Source organism: Tachypleus tridentatus, chromosome 8 (genome assembly GCF_004210375.1).
Source record: "Tachypleus tridentatus isolate NWPU-2018 chromosome 8, ASM421037v1, whole genome shotgun sequence".
In the NCBI taxonomy this organism is placed as follows: Eukaryota; Metazoa; Arthropoda; class Merostomata; order Xiphosura; family Limulidae; genus Tachypleus; species Tachypleus tridentatus.
Genome location: NC_134832.1, coordinates 32191618 through 32207736, shown reverse-complemented (window position 1 = coordinate 32207736; position 16119 = coordinate 32191618). Strand labels below are relative to the sequence as shown.

The window sequence follows — 16119 nt, the reverse complement described above, 5'->3', positions numbered from 1 at the left end:
AAAAAAACAAAACTAAAACCAAGACTTGAGGTGGATATTGATGACTAGCTTTACTTTCTCTCTAATTTACGAAGTTACAAAAATTAACTAGGGTTCGATTCTCTGTGGTGAACAAAGTGATTGATTGATTGTTTGGAATTAAGCACAAAGCTACATAATGGGCTATCTGTGCTCTGCCCACCATGGGTATTGGTGTGAATCCGCAGATATACTGTTGTGTCACTGGGGGACGGACAGTGCGTAGAAGGAACACATTTTTTCATGTTCCGACGACAGTGATCGATACCACATGGTCACGATATGTATAACTTGAGTGTGCGGTTCCAGAAACTTTGTGATAACGGTGTATATATATATATATATATATATGTATGTATATTATTTTCATAATCTTCTAGTATCAAAGAAATAACCTACATGATACGTATGGAGATACTTTAACAATAAATTTGAACACGATATTTTTTGTTATTCAAATAGCCTATGACTTTTTTGTTTGTTTGTTTTGTTTTAATGTTAACCAAAACCTCTGTGTTATCACAAACGTAGGATGATGACTGAACACTTCAGTTGTAAACTCAATTATTGTTTGGGTTACAAACATTTCTTAAGTACTCGACAGATAAGAGGACTGAATTGATCAGGATGCAGAAATACAACAATTGAACACTAGCTGTGGTTTGGTTTTGTTCGTTTTGAATTTTGCGCCGAGCTACACGAGAGCTATCTGCGTTAGCCGTCCCTAATTTAGCAGTGTAAGACTAGAGGGAAGGCAGCTAGTCATCGCCACCCACCGCCAACTTTTTGACTACTCTTTTACCAACGAATAGTGGAATTGACCGTAAAATTATAATGCCCCCACGGCTGAAAAGGCGAGCGTGTTTGGTGTGACGGAGATTCGAAAATTCGGGAAGTTTTATTCTTTTTTTAAATGTGATCTGTGGAAACTCATAAGCGTTATATTCACTTGGGTTTAGTTTAAAGGTTTTATATGCAATGATTCGCACCACACTGTAAGTGAACACATTTTAGAACTTCCTTCCGTGACGCCTCGTCGTCGGCAAGAGGAGACCTCACTCCATGCTCGATGTCACGTTGGCAGACAATGTCGCGATGCATCAATTTCACAACCGTTTCAAGCAGATATTCTCTCTGTCTCCTCTTTATTATAAAACAATAATTAATTGGAAACTTGTATTTTTGTTGTTGATTTGTTGAAAATTTAACAAATATGACTGTGTTAATGAAAAATAATAATCGATCAGGTTTTAATAGCATTAACTCAAAGGTCGAGGAAGAAATCTGTCATGATGAGTTATAGTATTACACAAAAAAGCCTCATCGGCACTGGATGTGGCAATTGTAGGGTGGTTGTTATAGCATTATTCTTTGCTTTCAGTCGTAAGGTTTTCGCGTTACGAAAGAGTAATGCTGAAAATATGCGATCATTGATTATGCTGTTTCACACATGACTTTTCCCGGACAACTAGGTGCTCATCCTAAATATCTATAGAAAATGTTTTTAATTGATTATTGTAGCTGGTAATTATTTAACCCAAAGGCGTAGTAAAGTTGAAAAGGGTGTTGCAGTTGAACGATCAACACCGCTGGGGCGATATGTATTAATATATTAAGTGCTAGATAATTGGACGGTTTACTCCCCCCCCCCCCAAATCTGTATACAAAGCTGTGAAGATCAGCGCGCTGTATAGTTGGGTTTGTTTAGATAGTTCTGTTTAAGCCCACATCATACTGTAATGGAACTGTTGCTTATATGATACTAGAAAAAACATTTTTATTACGCGTAGTGCAACCCCCAACTTCGTGCAATTTTTACCCTGTGTGAATGTAGATTTTCAATAGGTGTCACGATTTTCCCGGAGAACTCTGTTTTTTCTCTGTTCTCAGGATGCCAATTTGATCAGGAATACGTCAGATGTGAATCTAATGCACTGGTGCCATGGGTGATCAGCTAATACATTATAATGTTGTTTTTGTTGTTTTTTTTTATTCGTGAAAACTGACGGCTGTACTTCGCCCATGTGCTTGTTGGCTCTCGTAATATATGTGAGAGCCCAAATACCCAATAATATTTTTCGCTGATATAAATGTAAACGTTGCGTGTTTTTGTGTTTTGTGGGTCGGGAAAATTATGAAAACTTTTTTTTGACTGTTTTGATGTTTATGAGAAGGGAAGACATAAGCACGCATGTGGTGATTTAACTGTACTTTAAATCTTTTTTATCATTGCATTTGTTTTTAAACTAATACTGTTTTGCTTTTCCATGGAAATGTTATAAAAATATCAAGTTTGTCAGATTTTCATTGGAGCGTGATTGCAGGTGAACTTTTAACTGTGGTCCCAGTTACACAAACACCTAAAACTAAATTTATCCCGAGGAAAAGTGTTAAAAAGTTATGTCAGATTCGATATAAAAACAAAAACATAGCACTGTCTACGCTAGAGAAGTAGATGTACCTAAACTATAAACAATAGGTAAATTATCTCTAATGAAACAGGTATGCATAATACAAACATAGGTTTATAAAGCGACCCTGGGGTTGCACCTGGATTAAGACATCTGATTATTTCTAGTCTGTTAGAGATCAGATTCCTTCTGTGTTGAACACTATTCCCAAACGAAAATGGTCTATTCCATGAACAGTTGTTGAGATTGACAATTTCTTGTTTACCTATAACTAGTTCCTTAATATTGCTTGTCGGACAGAAGTAAATGTACAAGGCTAATCACGGTGGTTAGGGTACTCGATTGCGAGTCACGGATTCGATTCCCAGTCACTGCACATGCTTACCCTTTCAGCAGTGAGGGCGATATAAAGTCATAATCAATCCCACTGTTTGTTTGGGAAAAAAAGGTATCCCAAGAGTTGGCGAAGGGGGACGTGTTAACTAGCATTCTTCTCTCCAGTCTATTGCTGCTTAATTAGAGATGTTTAGCACAAATAGCCCTTGAGTAGCTCTTCGCGAAATTTCAAAAACAGACAAAAGCCTATGTACTATTGGAGGAAATGGTCAAGATTACACCTGACCCTTTCAGGTCCACACAGGGACCGAAACACCGGCAAAAGGAAACACGAACTGCTGAAACACCAGTCTAAATACTACGCCATCCTAGTATTCAACCAAGCTTTCCGCGATTTTATGATTCGCTACTTTCAACCATATCATCAGACCAGTATTTTCTCTGGACATTTGATAAATATACCGAACTTATGGTGACGTTTTTGAACTTTGACATATAAGATAAATTTTGAACGATCATGGTCTCCTTTTGTAATATTCTGCCTAACTTTTTTTATCATACTTCGCCGAACAAATAAATAGTGATACAATTCATTAGAAATAACGTGTGTATTTCCTTATAGCAAAGCCACATCGGGCTATCTGCTGAGCCCACCGAGGGGAATCGAACCCCTGATTTTAGCGTTGTGAATCCGAAGACATACCGCTGTACTAGCGAGGGGCCATTAGAAATAGCAAGCCCCCTCTTCGCAGTGATCCTTTTTTTGTTATCTTTCCGATGTCAAAATTAGAACCAAAAGATACTTTTTTTTTTTGAGACAATTTACATTACGGAATCTGTTTACGTGCTTCCAATTGATATTGGTAATGTTTTCAGTCCATCTACGAGAGAATGATTTCCAGAATAATGGAATGCAGGCACATTTTAGGGTTCACTTTTTTGGCAGAAAGATAGCAAAAGGAGTGATCAAATATATATATGTATACAAATAAAAATAATATTAATTTTTCGTATCACAAACATATTTGTGGGACAAATTTTAGGAATATTCTAAACGTGTTAACTGAACTACAATCATTAAATTATTCTATAATACTTTCAATTATTCAGACTTAGGTGATGTAACAAGCAATCTTGCTTGATATTTGTTATTTATAATAACTGTCTTGAAATTACTATTAGTTAGTTTGTTTTGAATTTCGCGCAAAGCTACACGAGGGCTATCTACGCTAGCCGTCCATAATTTAGCAGTGTAAGACTAGAGAGAAGGCAGCTAGTCATCACCACCCACCGCCACCTGGGCTACTCTTTTACCGTCACATTATAACGCCCCCCGGCTGAGAGGGTGAGCATGTTTGGTGTGATAGGGATTCGAACCCTAGATTCCCGGATTATGAGCCAAAGTCTTATCCATCTGGCCATGCCGGGCTATTAGTTAGTTCTTAACTCTTTCCCCTTTGGAAACTTCAAATAATATCCCAAAATTCATAGAATATCAGGTAAAATCATCAGAAAATCAAAAATGTTCGAGGGGGAAATCCCCTCGGACACCACCGTTCACGTCATACATCCACGAGTCGTAAACCCCTGAACTCTTGATATTACCCAGTCAGATTAAACAGGCTCTCTCTCCTAATTTAATGTATTTAAAACAACAACAACATTGTCTCTTGAGGACAAACACTAAACGTGTAATAATTCACCACACATTAATGTTGGCGTTCCTAGGTTTATATAGGTGTATAAGGTGTGAGTGTGTGTTTTTTTTGTACCAAAGTCACACCGGACTATCTGCTGAGTCCACCGAATAAGTAAGGTCGGCCAAAGTGAAGAAAAAACTCCGCCTCGACGAAGGATTCTGCTCTTTCTCGGGTCATTAGAAACCCCGGGTTTAAACTGGTTGATAAAGGGGATGATTTGGCGAAGGATGAAGTCCAGCGGTAATCCATCAAAGATTACCGGTGGAATCGGCGAGTTATTCGGCGAAGAACATGCTGTCTTAGACGACATCTTAGTAAGAATCCATTCACATGTCTGGTCAGCTTGGCTACTAGAATCGGAATGAGTTAAACCTGTCTTTTTTTATGTTTATTCTATTCCTATAACAGATGTGAAGAGCGCTGATCGAAAAGACTTCTATTTTATTTTAAGCGCAAAGCTAAACAATGGAATATTTGTGCAGTGCCCACCGTTATAAGTTCTCGAGTTTATCACTGGACCACCAAAAGGTGATAAAAGATAAACGGTAAATATGGATTATTTGATACAATATTTGTAATTGTATCCCCTATCTGAACTTTATTGGTAAAATGCTTTTCTGCCCTCTACTTTTGGACCTTCAGTAGTTCAGTGGTAAGTTTACTCTAAGATCCATCGTTCGATTCCTCGCGGTGACAAAGCGCAAGCAACCTGTTGCGCAAGTTCCTGACACAAATCCCTTGTAGATTTATCGCTTTATATTTTCTTAAGTGTTTAAACAAAAGGTTTCATGGTTAGGGAGCTCGACTCACGGGTTCGACTCCCCCGTCCTCACTGAACATGATAACCCTTTAAGTCGTTGACACGTTACCATGTTTCGGTAAATCCCACTATTCGTTGGTAAAAGAGTTGCCTAAGAGTTGGCAATGGGTGTTGTGACTAGCTGCTTTCGCTCTAGTCTTACACTACAAAATTAGGGACGGCTAGCGCAGATAGCCCTCGTGTAGCTTTGCGCGAACTTCAAAACAAACAAACCTTAACAGTGAGAGGGCAAATAAATTCATCTTAATGTCTTTCCTGATTGGCGCTTTCCCTTTCAGTAGATTATTATCTTAAGGCTTCTATATTTGTGAGAGTAAAAAAAAGTCGTAGCTAGAAAAAATTCCACTGCGAAATTAAGGACGGCAAGTGCAGGTGGCCCTGGTGTAGCTTTAAAACAAACAAACAATGAAATAATATGTTATTATACAGACATAAAATAGATGATTTTATTTGACCATCATCAGTACTTATTTGGAAAGTTCTTCAATAAAATAATAATAAACTGTATTGTAAGTAGAATGTAAGCAATGTTTATATAAACAGAAGTAATAGTGAGTTATATAACTAATTTTTTTTTCCAGCCTAAGGAAGGGACCCGGTGCTAACACACAAGATCCAAGCGGTTATACATCTCTTCACCACTCGGTGTTAAATGGCCACAAGTAAGTTCTTATCCATCTAAAAACAGATCGGCAAGTTTATATGTAGTTTAGCTCAATGTTTTGATAAAACCAAACTTAAGCTATGGCTGTGACTGACAAAAAAAAAATACTGCTTCACCATCTTTCTTAACTTGGTCATCTGAGTAAGCGGAAATCATTTATCTCAAACTTAAAGCGTTTATTCAATCCATTAAAATTAAAGCTGTGTTTAGAAAACCGCATGTAATTAACAAGGAAGAATTGTGGTCTTAACTGTTTTATAACTTTCGAAAGTATATATCTGTTGGTTCCATTTGTTTTGAATTTCACCCAAAGCTACACGAGGGCTATCCACGCTAGCCGTCCTTAATTTAGTAGTGTAACACTAGAGGGAAGGCAGCTAGTCATCACCATCCATCGCCAACTCTTGGGCTACTCTTTTACCAACGAACAGTGGGATTTACCGTAACATAACGCCCCCACGGCTAAAAGGGCGAGCATGTTTGGTGTGATGGGGATTCGAACTCGCGACCCTCAGATTACAAGTCGGGTTCCATAACCATCTGGCCTTGCCGGGTCAATTATATATCTATTCGGGTATCTTAAGGTGCTTTATCAAATTCTAATACAAATTGCCAGTGCTTAATTAGAGTACTAAGTGAATAACATTATGAATTACTGTTAATCCTGTCTCTAAAAGATCAATCAATGTTAAAACTAGTGAACGTTTATTTTGCTCCGTATACTACGTACTGGATATATATATATTTATATATAGAAGTAGAAACACTGGAAACCCTAGCTTCCCATTTTCAGTAATGAGAAGGATCTTCTAACGTTAGTGATATGGCTTTTTGGGAAGTTCTATCATATTTCTGATTGAATTAATTTGAAAGAGAAGTTGACTGTTGTTCAGAATTATTTCTATTAGAAACGACATTTTTCGTGAGGATCCCAACTTAGAATGCTCGATTCGTAATCTGGTGGTCACAGGTTCAATATCCCCGTCGCACCAAACATGCTCCCCCTTTCAGCCGTGGGGGTGTTATAATGTTACAATCAATCCCACAGTTCGCTAGTAAAAGAGTAGCCCAAGAGTTGGCAATGGATAATGATGACTAGCTGCCTTTCCTCTAGTCTTACACTTCTAAATTAGGGAAGGCTAGCGAAGATAGCCCTTGTGTAGCTTTTCGTGAAATTGAAAACAGGCAAACAAAGAAACCAACTTTATCTTAGCCTTAAGGAACTCGTACTTTTTTAAAGAATATGACAGTCGTTGAGATATTATATAAACCAAGAAGTTTGTCATAACCTAACGAAATATTTCATTACGTGTCGTTGCTTCTGTGTTATTCATAAAGTATTTCCTTTGTTTCAGGGGGAATAGATGGCTGTATTTACATTTTTCCTTTCGTAATGTTTTTCTTGTTCTTGCTCTTACATAAATCTAGTATTTGTTGCGGACTTTATTCGTAGTTGTTAATTTCGGTTTTTAACCGAGAATACCACAATACTAGTAACTGCGTAATATCAATAAAACCAACAAGATAAAATTAATCGGGCCTTTTAAGAAGATGTGAAAAGAAACAAATGAACTTAAACTGATGAAGCTTAATAAAAGCTAAAGGAAACTGTAACGTCCCCGACCCACACATACAAACACACACGTTTGTACCACCGAACATTTATCTGTAAGTTCAAAATAGACTGTTTAGCTAGTGCTTAACCCCAGAAAGTACACATATGTAATACCAGTGTAGGTAAGTTGGAATATAAGTGGTGATAGCAAGGAACCCCTGACTTTCAAAATTGCATGGTAATATCTGTGCTTGAGGAACGTAGTTTATCAGAGGTTATTTTTCTGACGGATTTTAGAAACATCTGTCAACAGAGTTTATCAACAGACGTTATCGACAAGATAACGTCTACCACTGGGAAAAACAGCGGTTGTCAACCGTGAGTGAAAAATGAGGGGAAAACCCGGTGAATAGGATTGTGATGTACAATCGACATCGGATCGTGAGTGTATTCACTGATTCCTTCAGCTGTAAACAGGATTTAAATATTTGCAACAGCATTATGCAAATGGCATGAAAAAACTGTCACACTGCAGTCAAAACCCAGTCTAAAAAACATTTAACCTATCTGCAAACAATAAGGTGTCTTCAGTTGTGCTTAGAGCGCAGTCTGTGAACTGTGGACGAATAAACCTTGTAATATAGTCTACTCTCATGAGCCTTTTCTCTATTTTATTTTTTTTTTACCATTTATTGTAGGTTTTTAATGTAAGTTGCTGTATGTGACATAAGGGTGTGGAGGGGATTTTTGCAGCAAGACTTATTTATTTTGGTTTCTTTAAAAAGAAAGAAAAAACAGGTGAATAACAGCCAAAATGTACCTTAACGCTGTTTCCGAACGTGGAAAATAAATTCTCTGAGGCAATAATGCAAGAATTAGCTACATTCGTGTTTTCTTTCTTTAAATTGGGGCATTGTGACCTAACAGTTATTTTTGTTCGTCTGGGTTGCCGGAGTGGTCAACAGACCTTAATCCGAGTGAGACGTGTTGGAGGTGAAGATTTCTTCCGGGATTTGACACAATGGGCTATCTGCGCTGTGTACATCGCGGAGAATAGAACCCCGAATTTTAGCGCTGTAACTCCACAAACAACGCTGGTCCGCCGGAGAGCCAGTCTCTACTAACACATTTGAATCATTTGGAGTTCATACTCATTGACGATTGGGCCTCGGTCAAATTAATACATTCTCCTTAGCATTATAAGTAATCTTATGTTACCATTTGTTCAGGCTAGTCCTACAGTAAAATGTAGATGACATCGATATTTTAATGGAGTTTTAATAAAGTAGACGATAAAAGCTGATTAAATAGTTTAATATAACCACCTCTGGTGAATAACCATAGTACATTACCCCACAATAAATCAGGCAAGTCTAAGCAAACTTAAAACTTAATATCATAATAACTAATTAAAATTTATCAAGTTTCACACCTGTCAACACTTCTGGATGTTTAATATGTTAAACTTAACTCTCTCATTGTTGCATTTTGTCTATAATTCTACCACAATTGGACCTACTTTCGGTGTTGTTTTTTCTGTATACAAGTCGTTTTGTGAGACTCTGTCAGTCCTGCCTTAATTTCGATTTGTATAATAGATTTTTGTAGAGGTCGCTCTTCAAGCAAAACCACGCAAGCAAAAGTTTGTTTGTTTTGTTTGTTTTTTTTAATTTCGCACAAAGCTACTCGAGCGCTATCTGTCCTAGCCGTCCCTAATTTAGCACTGTAACACTAGAGGGAAGGCAGCTAGTCATCATCACACACCGCCAACTCTTGGGCTACTCTTTTACCAACGAATAGTGGGATTGACCGTCACATTATAACGCCCCTACGGCAGGGAGGGCGAGCATGTTTGGCTTTCAGATTACGAGCCGCACACCTTAACACGCTTGGCCATGCCAGGCCCGCAAGCAAAAGAGAACAGGTTGGCTCATAATTGAGTGTGTGCACGCAAAGGATTGTGGACAAGCATATATTTTGGTCTTTAGTTTCCAAACTGAGACAGACGCCTTGGGCTGTCTACAGTGTACATAAGATTTCCATGACTCTTATTTTAATGTATAGAGACATGAATCTTACTCAAATATGTACAAATAATAAACATTATTCCAAACAGATTCGATAAAATGTACCGGAATTAACCAGTTAATGTTGTACAGACTTAATGAAATAAATCCGAGTAAACCAGCTAAAGCTCATCAGACGTGAAAAAATAAAGAAAAAGCCACTAGTCATGCCCATCGATGTCAGACTGAAATACGAAGAAATGATCAAATTTAATAAACTATGCGAAAAAATAACCAAGCATATCCAATTAAATCTGAATAACCCATGCAGAGGTAAAAATATTAAGTACAAAACTAATGAAACGAGTTAAAATTTAGGGTTGATTTGACTGAGACTAGGCGTGACTCGGCTGTTTCGTTAGGAGCGCCAACCTAGAAATAAAGTTGATAAACCGGTTTTGAAGTAATACACGAATTGAATGTTGCATTTGAATAATGAGAATCCATTGAAGTGTTTTATAAAATGTTAAGAAATAAAATGTTCACCCCTAGTGAGTGGAATAACAACCTATTAGATAAACCGTTGAGGCGTAATATTCTCTCTCATCTTCCCATTCAAGTCGTTGTTTTAAATTTCGCGAAAAGCTACTCGAGGGCTATCTGCACTAGCCGTCCCTAATTTAGCAGTGTAATACTAGAGGGAAGGCAGCTAGTCATCACCACCCACCGCCAACTCCTGGGCTACTCTTTTACCAACGAATAGTATGATTGATCGTAATTTATACCGTCCCCACTGCTAAAAGAGCTAGAATGTTTGGTGAAACGGGGATTAGAACCCGCGACCCTCAGACTACGAGTCGAACGCCATAACCACCTGGCCATGCCGGGCCTTTTTTGTTATGTAAACGATTCTAAAATGCGATTAGATTACGTATTATAAAACTCAACTTTTATTTAACCTGTTGACTGCCAAGTATTTCAGCTGTTACGGCAGCTCCTATGCCGAGGTTTTTTCAGCAAAATTGAGTAATTTTTAAAACATAGGAAATAAGCAACAAGTACTATTTTTTCTCTGAGCCAAACTTATAGTAGTACACAAAATGAAGAAATATGTACAAAACATGAGACAATAATGCACAAAATGTCGATTTTGGGTATTGAAATACATGACACATTTAATAATTCACTTTCGTGTGAAATGTTTTGAAGCAGGGGTCAACACAAAGAGCCACTTTGCAATCAGTACATTCATATCTGCTTTCCTTCCTCGTGGATTTGTCAGAGCACACTTTACACTTTCTAGTGGGGTACTTTTTCTTTTCTGTTTGGGGAATAAGTGTTGGGAAGTAACGTTCTGTGAGGCGAAGGGGGTTTTCCAAGGAAGGCCGGCCTTCGGTGCATTTTGGGCGCTGGGTGTTGTAATCTTCAATCAGGGTACGGATGACACCGAGTCTAAACTCCAGGAGAAACAGGTTGTTTCCAAGTGATTTGTAAACTACCAAAGCGTTGGACACTGCTTTATCCATCATGTGAAAAAATACTTTTTTGTACCACTTGACAGCCTTGCGCATACTCGGATAAGCATGCAACACACTGTCACATAAGTCAACCCCTTTCATATAACGATTGTAATCAATGCAAAGGATTCAGCATTCCAATAATTATCATTAGGGCAATTTTTCTTGGAACTGTTCTTACTTGCAATTTTACGTTTATTCCTTGGTGTTATCGCTCGTTTACCAGTGCTGGTTGATGGCCAGTTATCATCATCGTCACTAACATCTGAGCCTTGTATTTCCGTATTTTTAAAAGAATCTTCAAAATCCGAATATTCTGAATCGCCACTGCTGTCTTCAAACTCCGAGCCATGTTCAAAATACAGCTCTAATGCTTCTTTATTTTGTAACTTTTTATCGTGACGCCATTTTGGATCGAAAGCGAAACAATTTGTAAGTAGGTTAAATGCATGTATGGTGCTGACATCTAGCGTTGAAGTTAGGTATTATTGAGAACGAATTAACTCGACCGTAACAATGTGTTACCGATCGGCTTGGACGAGTTATCTCGTCTATGGCACTGAACAGGTTAAATTTCGTTCAACTCGATCGACTTACCAAACCTGTACGATAATGTCAGATTTGTAATATCTGACTTTTTTATAGTCTTATGTGGTTTGAACCACAAAATTTGTTTGCTTTAAAGCAAAACCACGTTAGACTATCTGCTTTGTCCGGTGCGAGGAATCGAACCCTGAGTTTTAGCGTGTCAAGTTTGAAAATTTACCGTTATTCCATCATTGCATAATGGGCTCTATGGTATCACAAATGTGTTTAAAAAACCAAAAACTCCTTTTGCCTAAAACCCATACCTAACATTTGTTTGTACATTTGGAACCGCTTCCATTTATGAAAGAATGGAACGTCTATAAAATTCAATAGACATCAAATAAAGCTCTGATTTCATTTGTTCTAAATATACCAGATGAAAGGCAGCTAGTCTATACCATCCCCCGCCAACTCTTGAGCTATGCTTTTACCAAGGAATAGTGGGATTGATCGTCACATTATAATGCTCCTTCCAGCTTAAATGGTGAGCATGTTTGGTGAAGGGGCTTCGTAGTTACAACCCACAGATTGCGTATCAAACACCTAACACCAGACCAGGCCAGGACCTTCCAGGAAAGAAAAACAAAATTTGTTCTGTAATCAGTATGTGCTGGAGTGAGTTACAGTAATAACTCCCAAGCTGACATTAATTTCTGGGGCCAAATGATTAGGAGAGACGGGAACCCCTGATTTTAGCGTTGTAATTTCGTAAATTACAAAGATAGTAAAGCATCCATTAACGACGAAGAAAGTTTTCTAGTTTTCTGGTCTCCTAAAATGGACAACTCTCAAGTAATCATGTTCTTGGCTGACCACAGCATTTTCTTTCCTTTATATAAAATATCATTGCATTAAAAAAAAAAAAGATTCAAAACTAGGAAAACAGATGCTTTCATTTTCCCGTTACTGCTATAAGGGATCCGACATGGCCAGGTGGTTAAGGCGCTCGACTCGTAATTTGAGGGTAGCGGGTTCGAATCCTCGTCACACCAAACATGCTCGTCCTTTCGGTCATGGGGGCGTTATTATGTACCGGTCAATCCCGCTATTTGTTGGTAAAAGAGTTGGCGGTGGGTGGTAATGACTAGCTACCTTCCCTCCAGTCTTACACTGCTCAATTAGGGGCGGTTAGCGCAGATAGCCTTTGTGTAGCTTTGCGCAAAATTAAAATATCAAACAAATATTAATTTTTACCGTTAAGAAACTAAACAAAAAACAAGTTATTCACAAACAAAGAAACTGTCACCACGACTCACCCAACAAAATTGAACCCCATTTACCATCAATTTGGGGAAAGGAGAGTTAATAGGGGAAGAAAACTATTTCTAATAATACAGGTTCAATTTTCATACTGCTTTTTGAGACAATTTTGAAATTAACGATACAGTTCTACGTGTTATTATGTGAAATTTAACGATGGTTAGGATTCAGTGGGGAAACGTATTTTTTCGAATCCATTGCTGAACCATATGGCTTAAAATCATAGAGGTTCGATTTCCATACTGACCTCTGAAGCAGTTTCTTAATCAACCAAACAGTTCTACATATTAATATCATTATTTGAAGTTTAACGATGTTTTGGATCCAATGTGAAACGTATTCTTATGAATATGGTTTAAATCCAACGGTTTATTCTTATTTGTGATATCGATATGCCTTTAAAAATGTTTTAATTGTTACAGCTTAAAAAGTGCCAAGGTTAGCGAGCGTGAACTGTAATTCCGGGGATTTATGGTTCGCTAACCGTTGCCTCGAAAGCGCACTCCGCACTTTCAGAGTCGTTGTGTGATTTAAGAGCAGCAGTCAAACCTCCCTCTTTGATATATCAGACAAGAGTAGCCCCAAAGTTAGCGGTGGGAACTGTGGACAAGCTGCCTTTCCTATATTCTATCATTTCGAAATTAGAGGTCGCTGTGCGCCGATAGCTTATAATTCATGTTTAGCTTTATTTGAAATTCTGAAACAGATAGTATGACATGTTTAAAAGCCAAATGCAAACAATTAAAACTAGAGGGACTCGCAGTCGAGCGCAAACCTCTTCCACTTCATGGAGCGGTAATCATATTCGGCCCACAAAAAATACGAAAATCTCTCTGTATGTCTGATTATCAACGGACACGGACCAATTTTTGGTCGGACAATGGGGAATAATATTCTACATGTGTCCACCGTTTCACCAAAATCTGATATTTTTTTATTGAGTCATATAACATAAATATTCACAGGTTGATTATGTTTTCTGTTTTGCTTAATTTTAAAATATATTGTGTGTTTGTCTGTGTCATATGCTTTTATTTTTACACAAGAAGAATTAATTATCTTGTCTTTTTCTTAGAGACATAGTGGCGTTACTTCTTCGCCATGAGGCCTCCACAAACGCTGTCGATAACAAAGGGTCCACTCCTCTCCACCTAGCGGCCTGGACTGGAAACACAGAAATTGTAAAATTACTGTTGGCCCACGGGCCGTCAGTACCTGATGTTAATCACGTAGTGAGTAAATTAATGTATTGTACTTTTAGAATTTTCCTTTAAATTCATTAACTTTTTGTTTTTCTTTTCACCTTATGAACAATAAACAAGAGATGATACGACATGTTAGTTTCATCATATATAGAGGTGAACTTTAAGCAGTCTTAATAGTGAGAGGACAGATAAATTCAACTTAATGTCTTCCTTGATTTGCGCTTCCCCTTTCTGAAGATTATTGTCTTAAAGCTTCTCTATTTGTGAGAGAGAAAAACATGTGATGACTAGAGAACATTTCTGGGGGTGTTGTATGGCTAGCGAGCAAATAACCTAATAATTGAAGTTGTTTGGTTTGTTTTGAATTTCGCCCAAAGCTACTCAAGGGCTATCTGCTCCAGCCGTCCCAAATTTAGCAGTGTAAGGCTAGATGAAAGGCAACTAGTCGTCAACACCCAACGCGAACTCTTGGGCTACTCTTTTACCAACGAATAGTAGCATTGACTGTCACGTTATAACTTCCTCACAGCTGAAAGAGCGAACATGTTTGTTATTACGAGAATTCGATCCCGCGACCCTCAGATTACGAGTCCCCTAACCACCTGGCCATGTCGGGCGTATAGAAGAAGGCGTGTGTATTTTCATATAGCAAAGCCACATCAAGAGGAATCGAACCCCTGATTTTAGCGTTGTAAATCCGTAGACTTACCGCTGTACGAGCGGTGGACTAGAGGAAGGCCTTCAAGCTTCTTCAGGCCTATTTCGAAATATGTTTCAATACTGATAATGCACCGGTCGTAGCGTAGTGGTTTTCATATCCGTGTCGTGAATCCGAAGATTCGTGTTTCGCATTTTATTGCTTCAAAATCACGCTCCGTATTTTGAAATAGTGGGTGAGAAATAAGAGAAACAATCATTCACCACAATTCGGTCAGACAGAAGTAAGTATGCTGTTGATCTTTAAAACAATGAAATTGAATATAAAACGGTTTAATGTTTTAAATCGTGTGCTTGATTTTTTTTTTTATTATCTCCACCACAGAAAGTGGACTGAGGTTATGTTTTATGTTTTCACACCTTATTTCTGGATGTGTGTTTGTGAGCATTATATCTCGGTTAAATGGATTTTGACGAAAGGGGGTTTACATTTGGACCATGACCCAATTCAGAGGTGGCTAGATTTGGAAGGGTCAATAGGCGAGGTCACGAAAAAAAAAAAATCTTACTTTAACATGGGGACCAATTTTTCAAATAATTTTTATCTGTAATTAAGTCAGAAATGATCGGATTTTGATCAAATATATGTGTCTTGTGTGGAATATTATTCACCATTGTCCCGCCAAAAATGGTTCTGTCCCTTTATAGTTTATATCGAGGTACACCGACACACAGTTTCATTTTTGTTGAGAATCTACTATGATCAACGCTGCTTGGGAAAGTTATATGGTCTATTGAGTGCCTCTCTGGTTTTTATATTTGTTTTTATACATACAAATAAGTCTTCATACACACGTTTCAAGAAATACACTTTACAATAAATTTCACTTTTCCATTTTTGTTGTTAGCGTGTGTCATAAATTTTGTGTGAACTTGGATTAAAATGATAACGAAATTGGGTTGGATATGTTACACTCTACCACTGTTGTTTTCCGTTCGTTAAGGCATCTCTTTCCGCAAAGCAATCGAAGCATATGGCTGCTATTCAAAGCATTTATTGTTTCAAATACACCTTTCGTAACGTGCCCTTTCCGTGCGTGACGTAAAATTTAATAAACAAATAAATCTAAACATATCTTTCCATATCATCGTATTTAAGATTATGTCGTGTATATATAAACATGATAATCTTGACCTATGTTTGAGATGATTGTTTGGAAACTTTGTACTTAACGTGGTATTAGGAAAGCATTACAAGAGACATAAACAAAATAATAAGATTTATTCAAGAGAAGTTAGGATATGATACACTGTTTTTCAATTCCATGCTATTTTTCACACCTAAATAGTTTTTTCTACATACTAACATTTCAGGAAATCAC

At 37.7% G+C, this 16119-nt stretch overlaps 1 protein-coding gene across 3 annotated transcripts in view; it reads left to right on the top strand.

The window, feature by feature from the left end:
* The window catches only part of LOC143222109 (uncharacterized), an 88188-nt gene that overhangs the window by 16459 nt on the left and 55610 nt on the right, over window positions 1–16119 (top strand). For all 3 annotated transcript variants that reach the window (XM_076448068.1, XM_076448066.1, XM_076448067.1), the window contains exons 2-3: window positions 5867–5947; window positions 13951–14107. In XM_076448068.1, the coding sequence (XP_076304183.1) occupies window positions 5867–5947; window positions 13951–14107 (238 nt within the window). The remainder of the gene's footprint in view (window positions 1–5866; window positions 5948–13950; window positions 14108–16119) is intronic.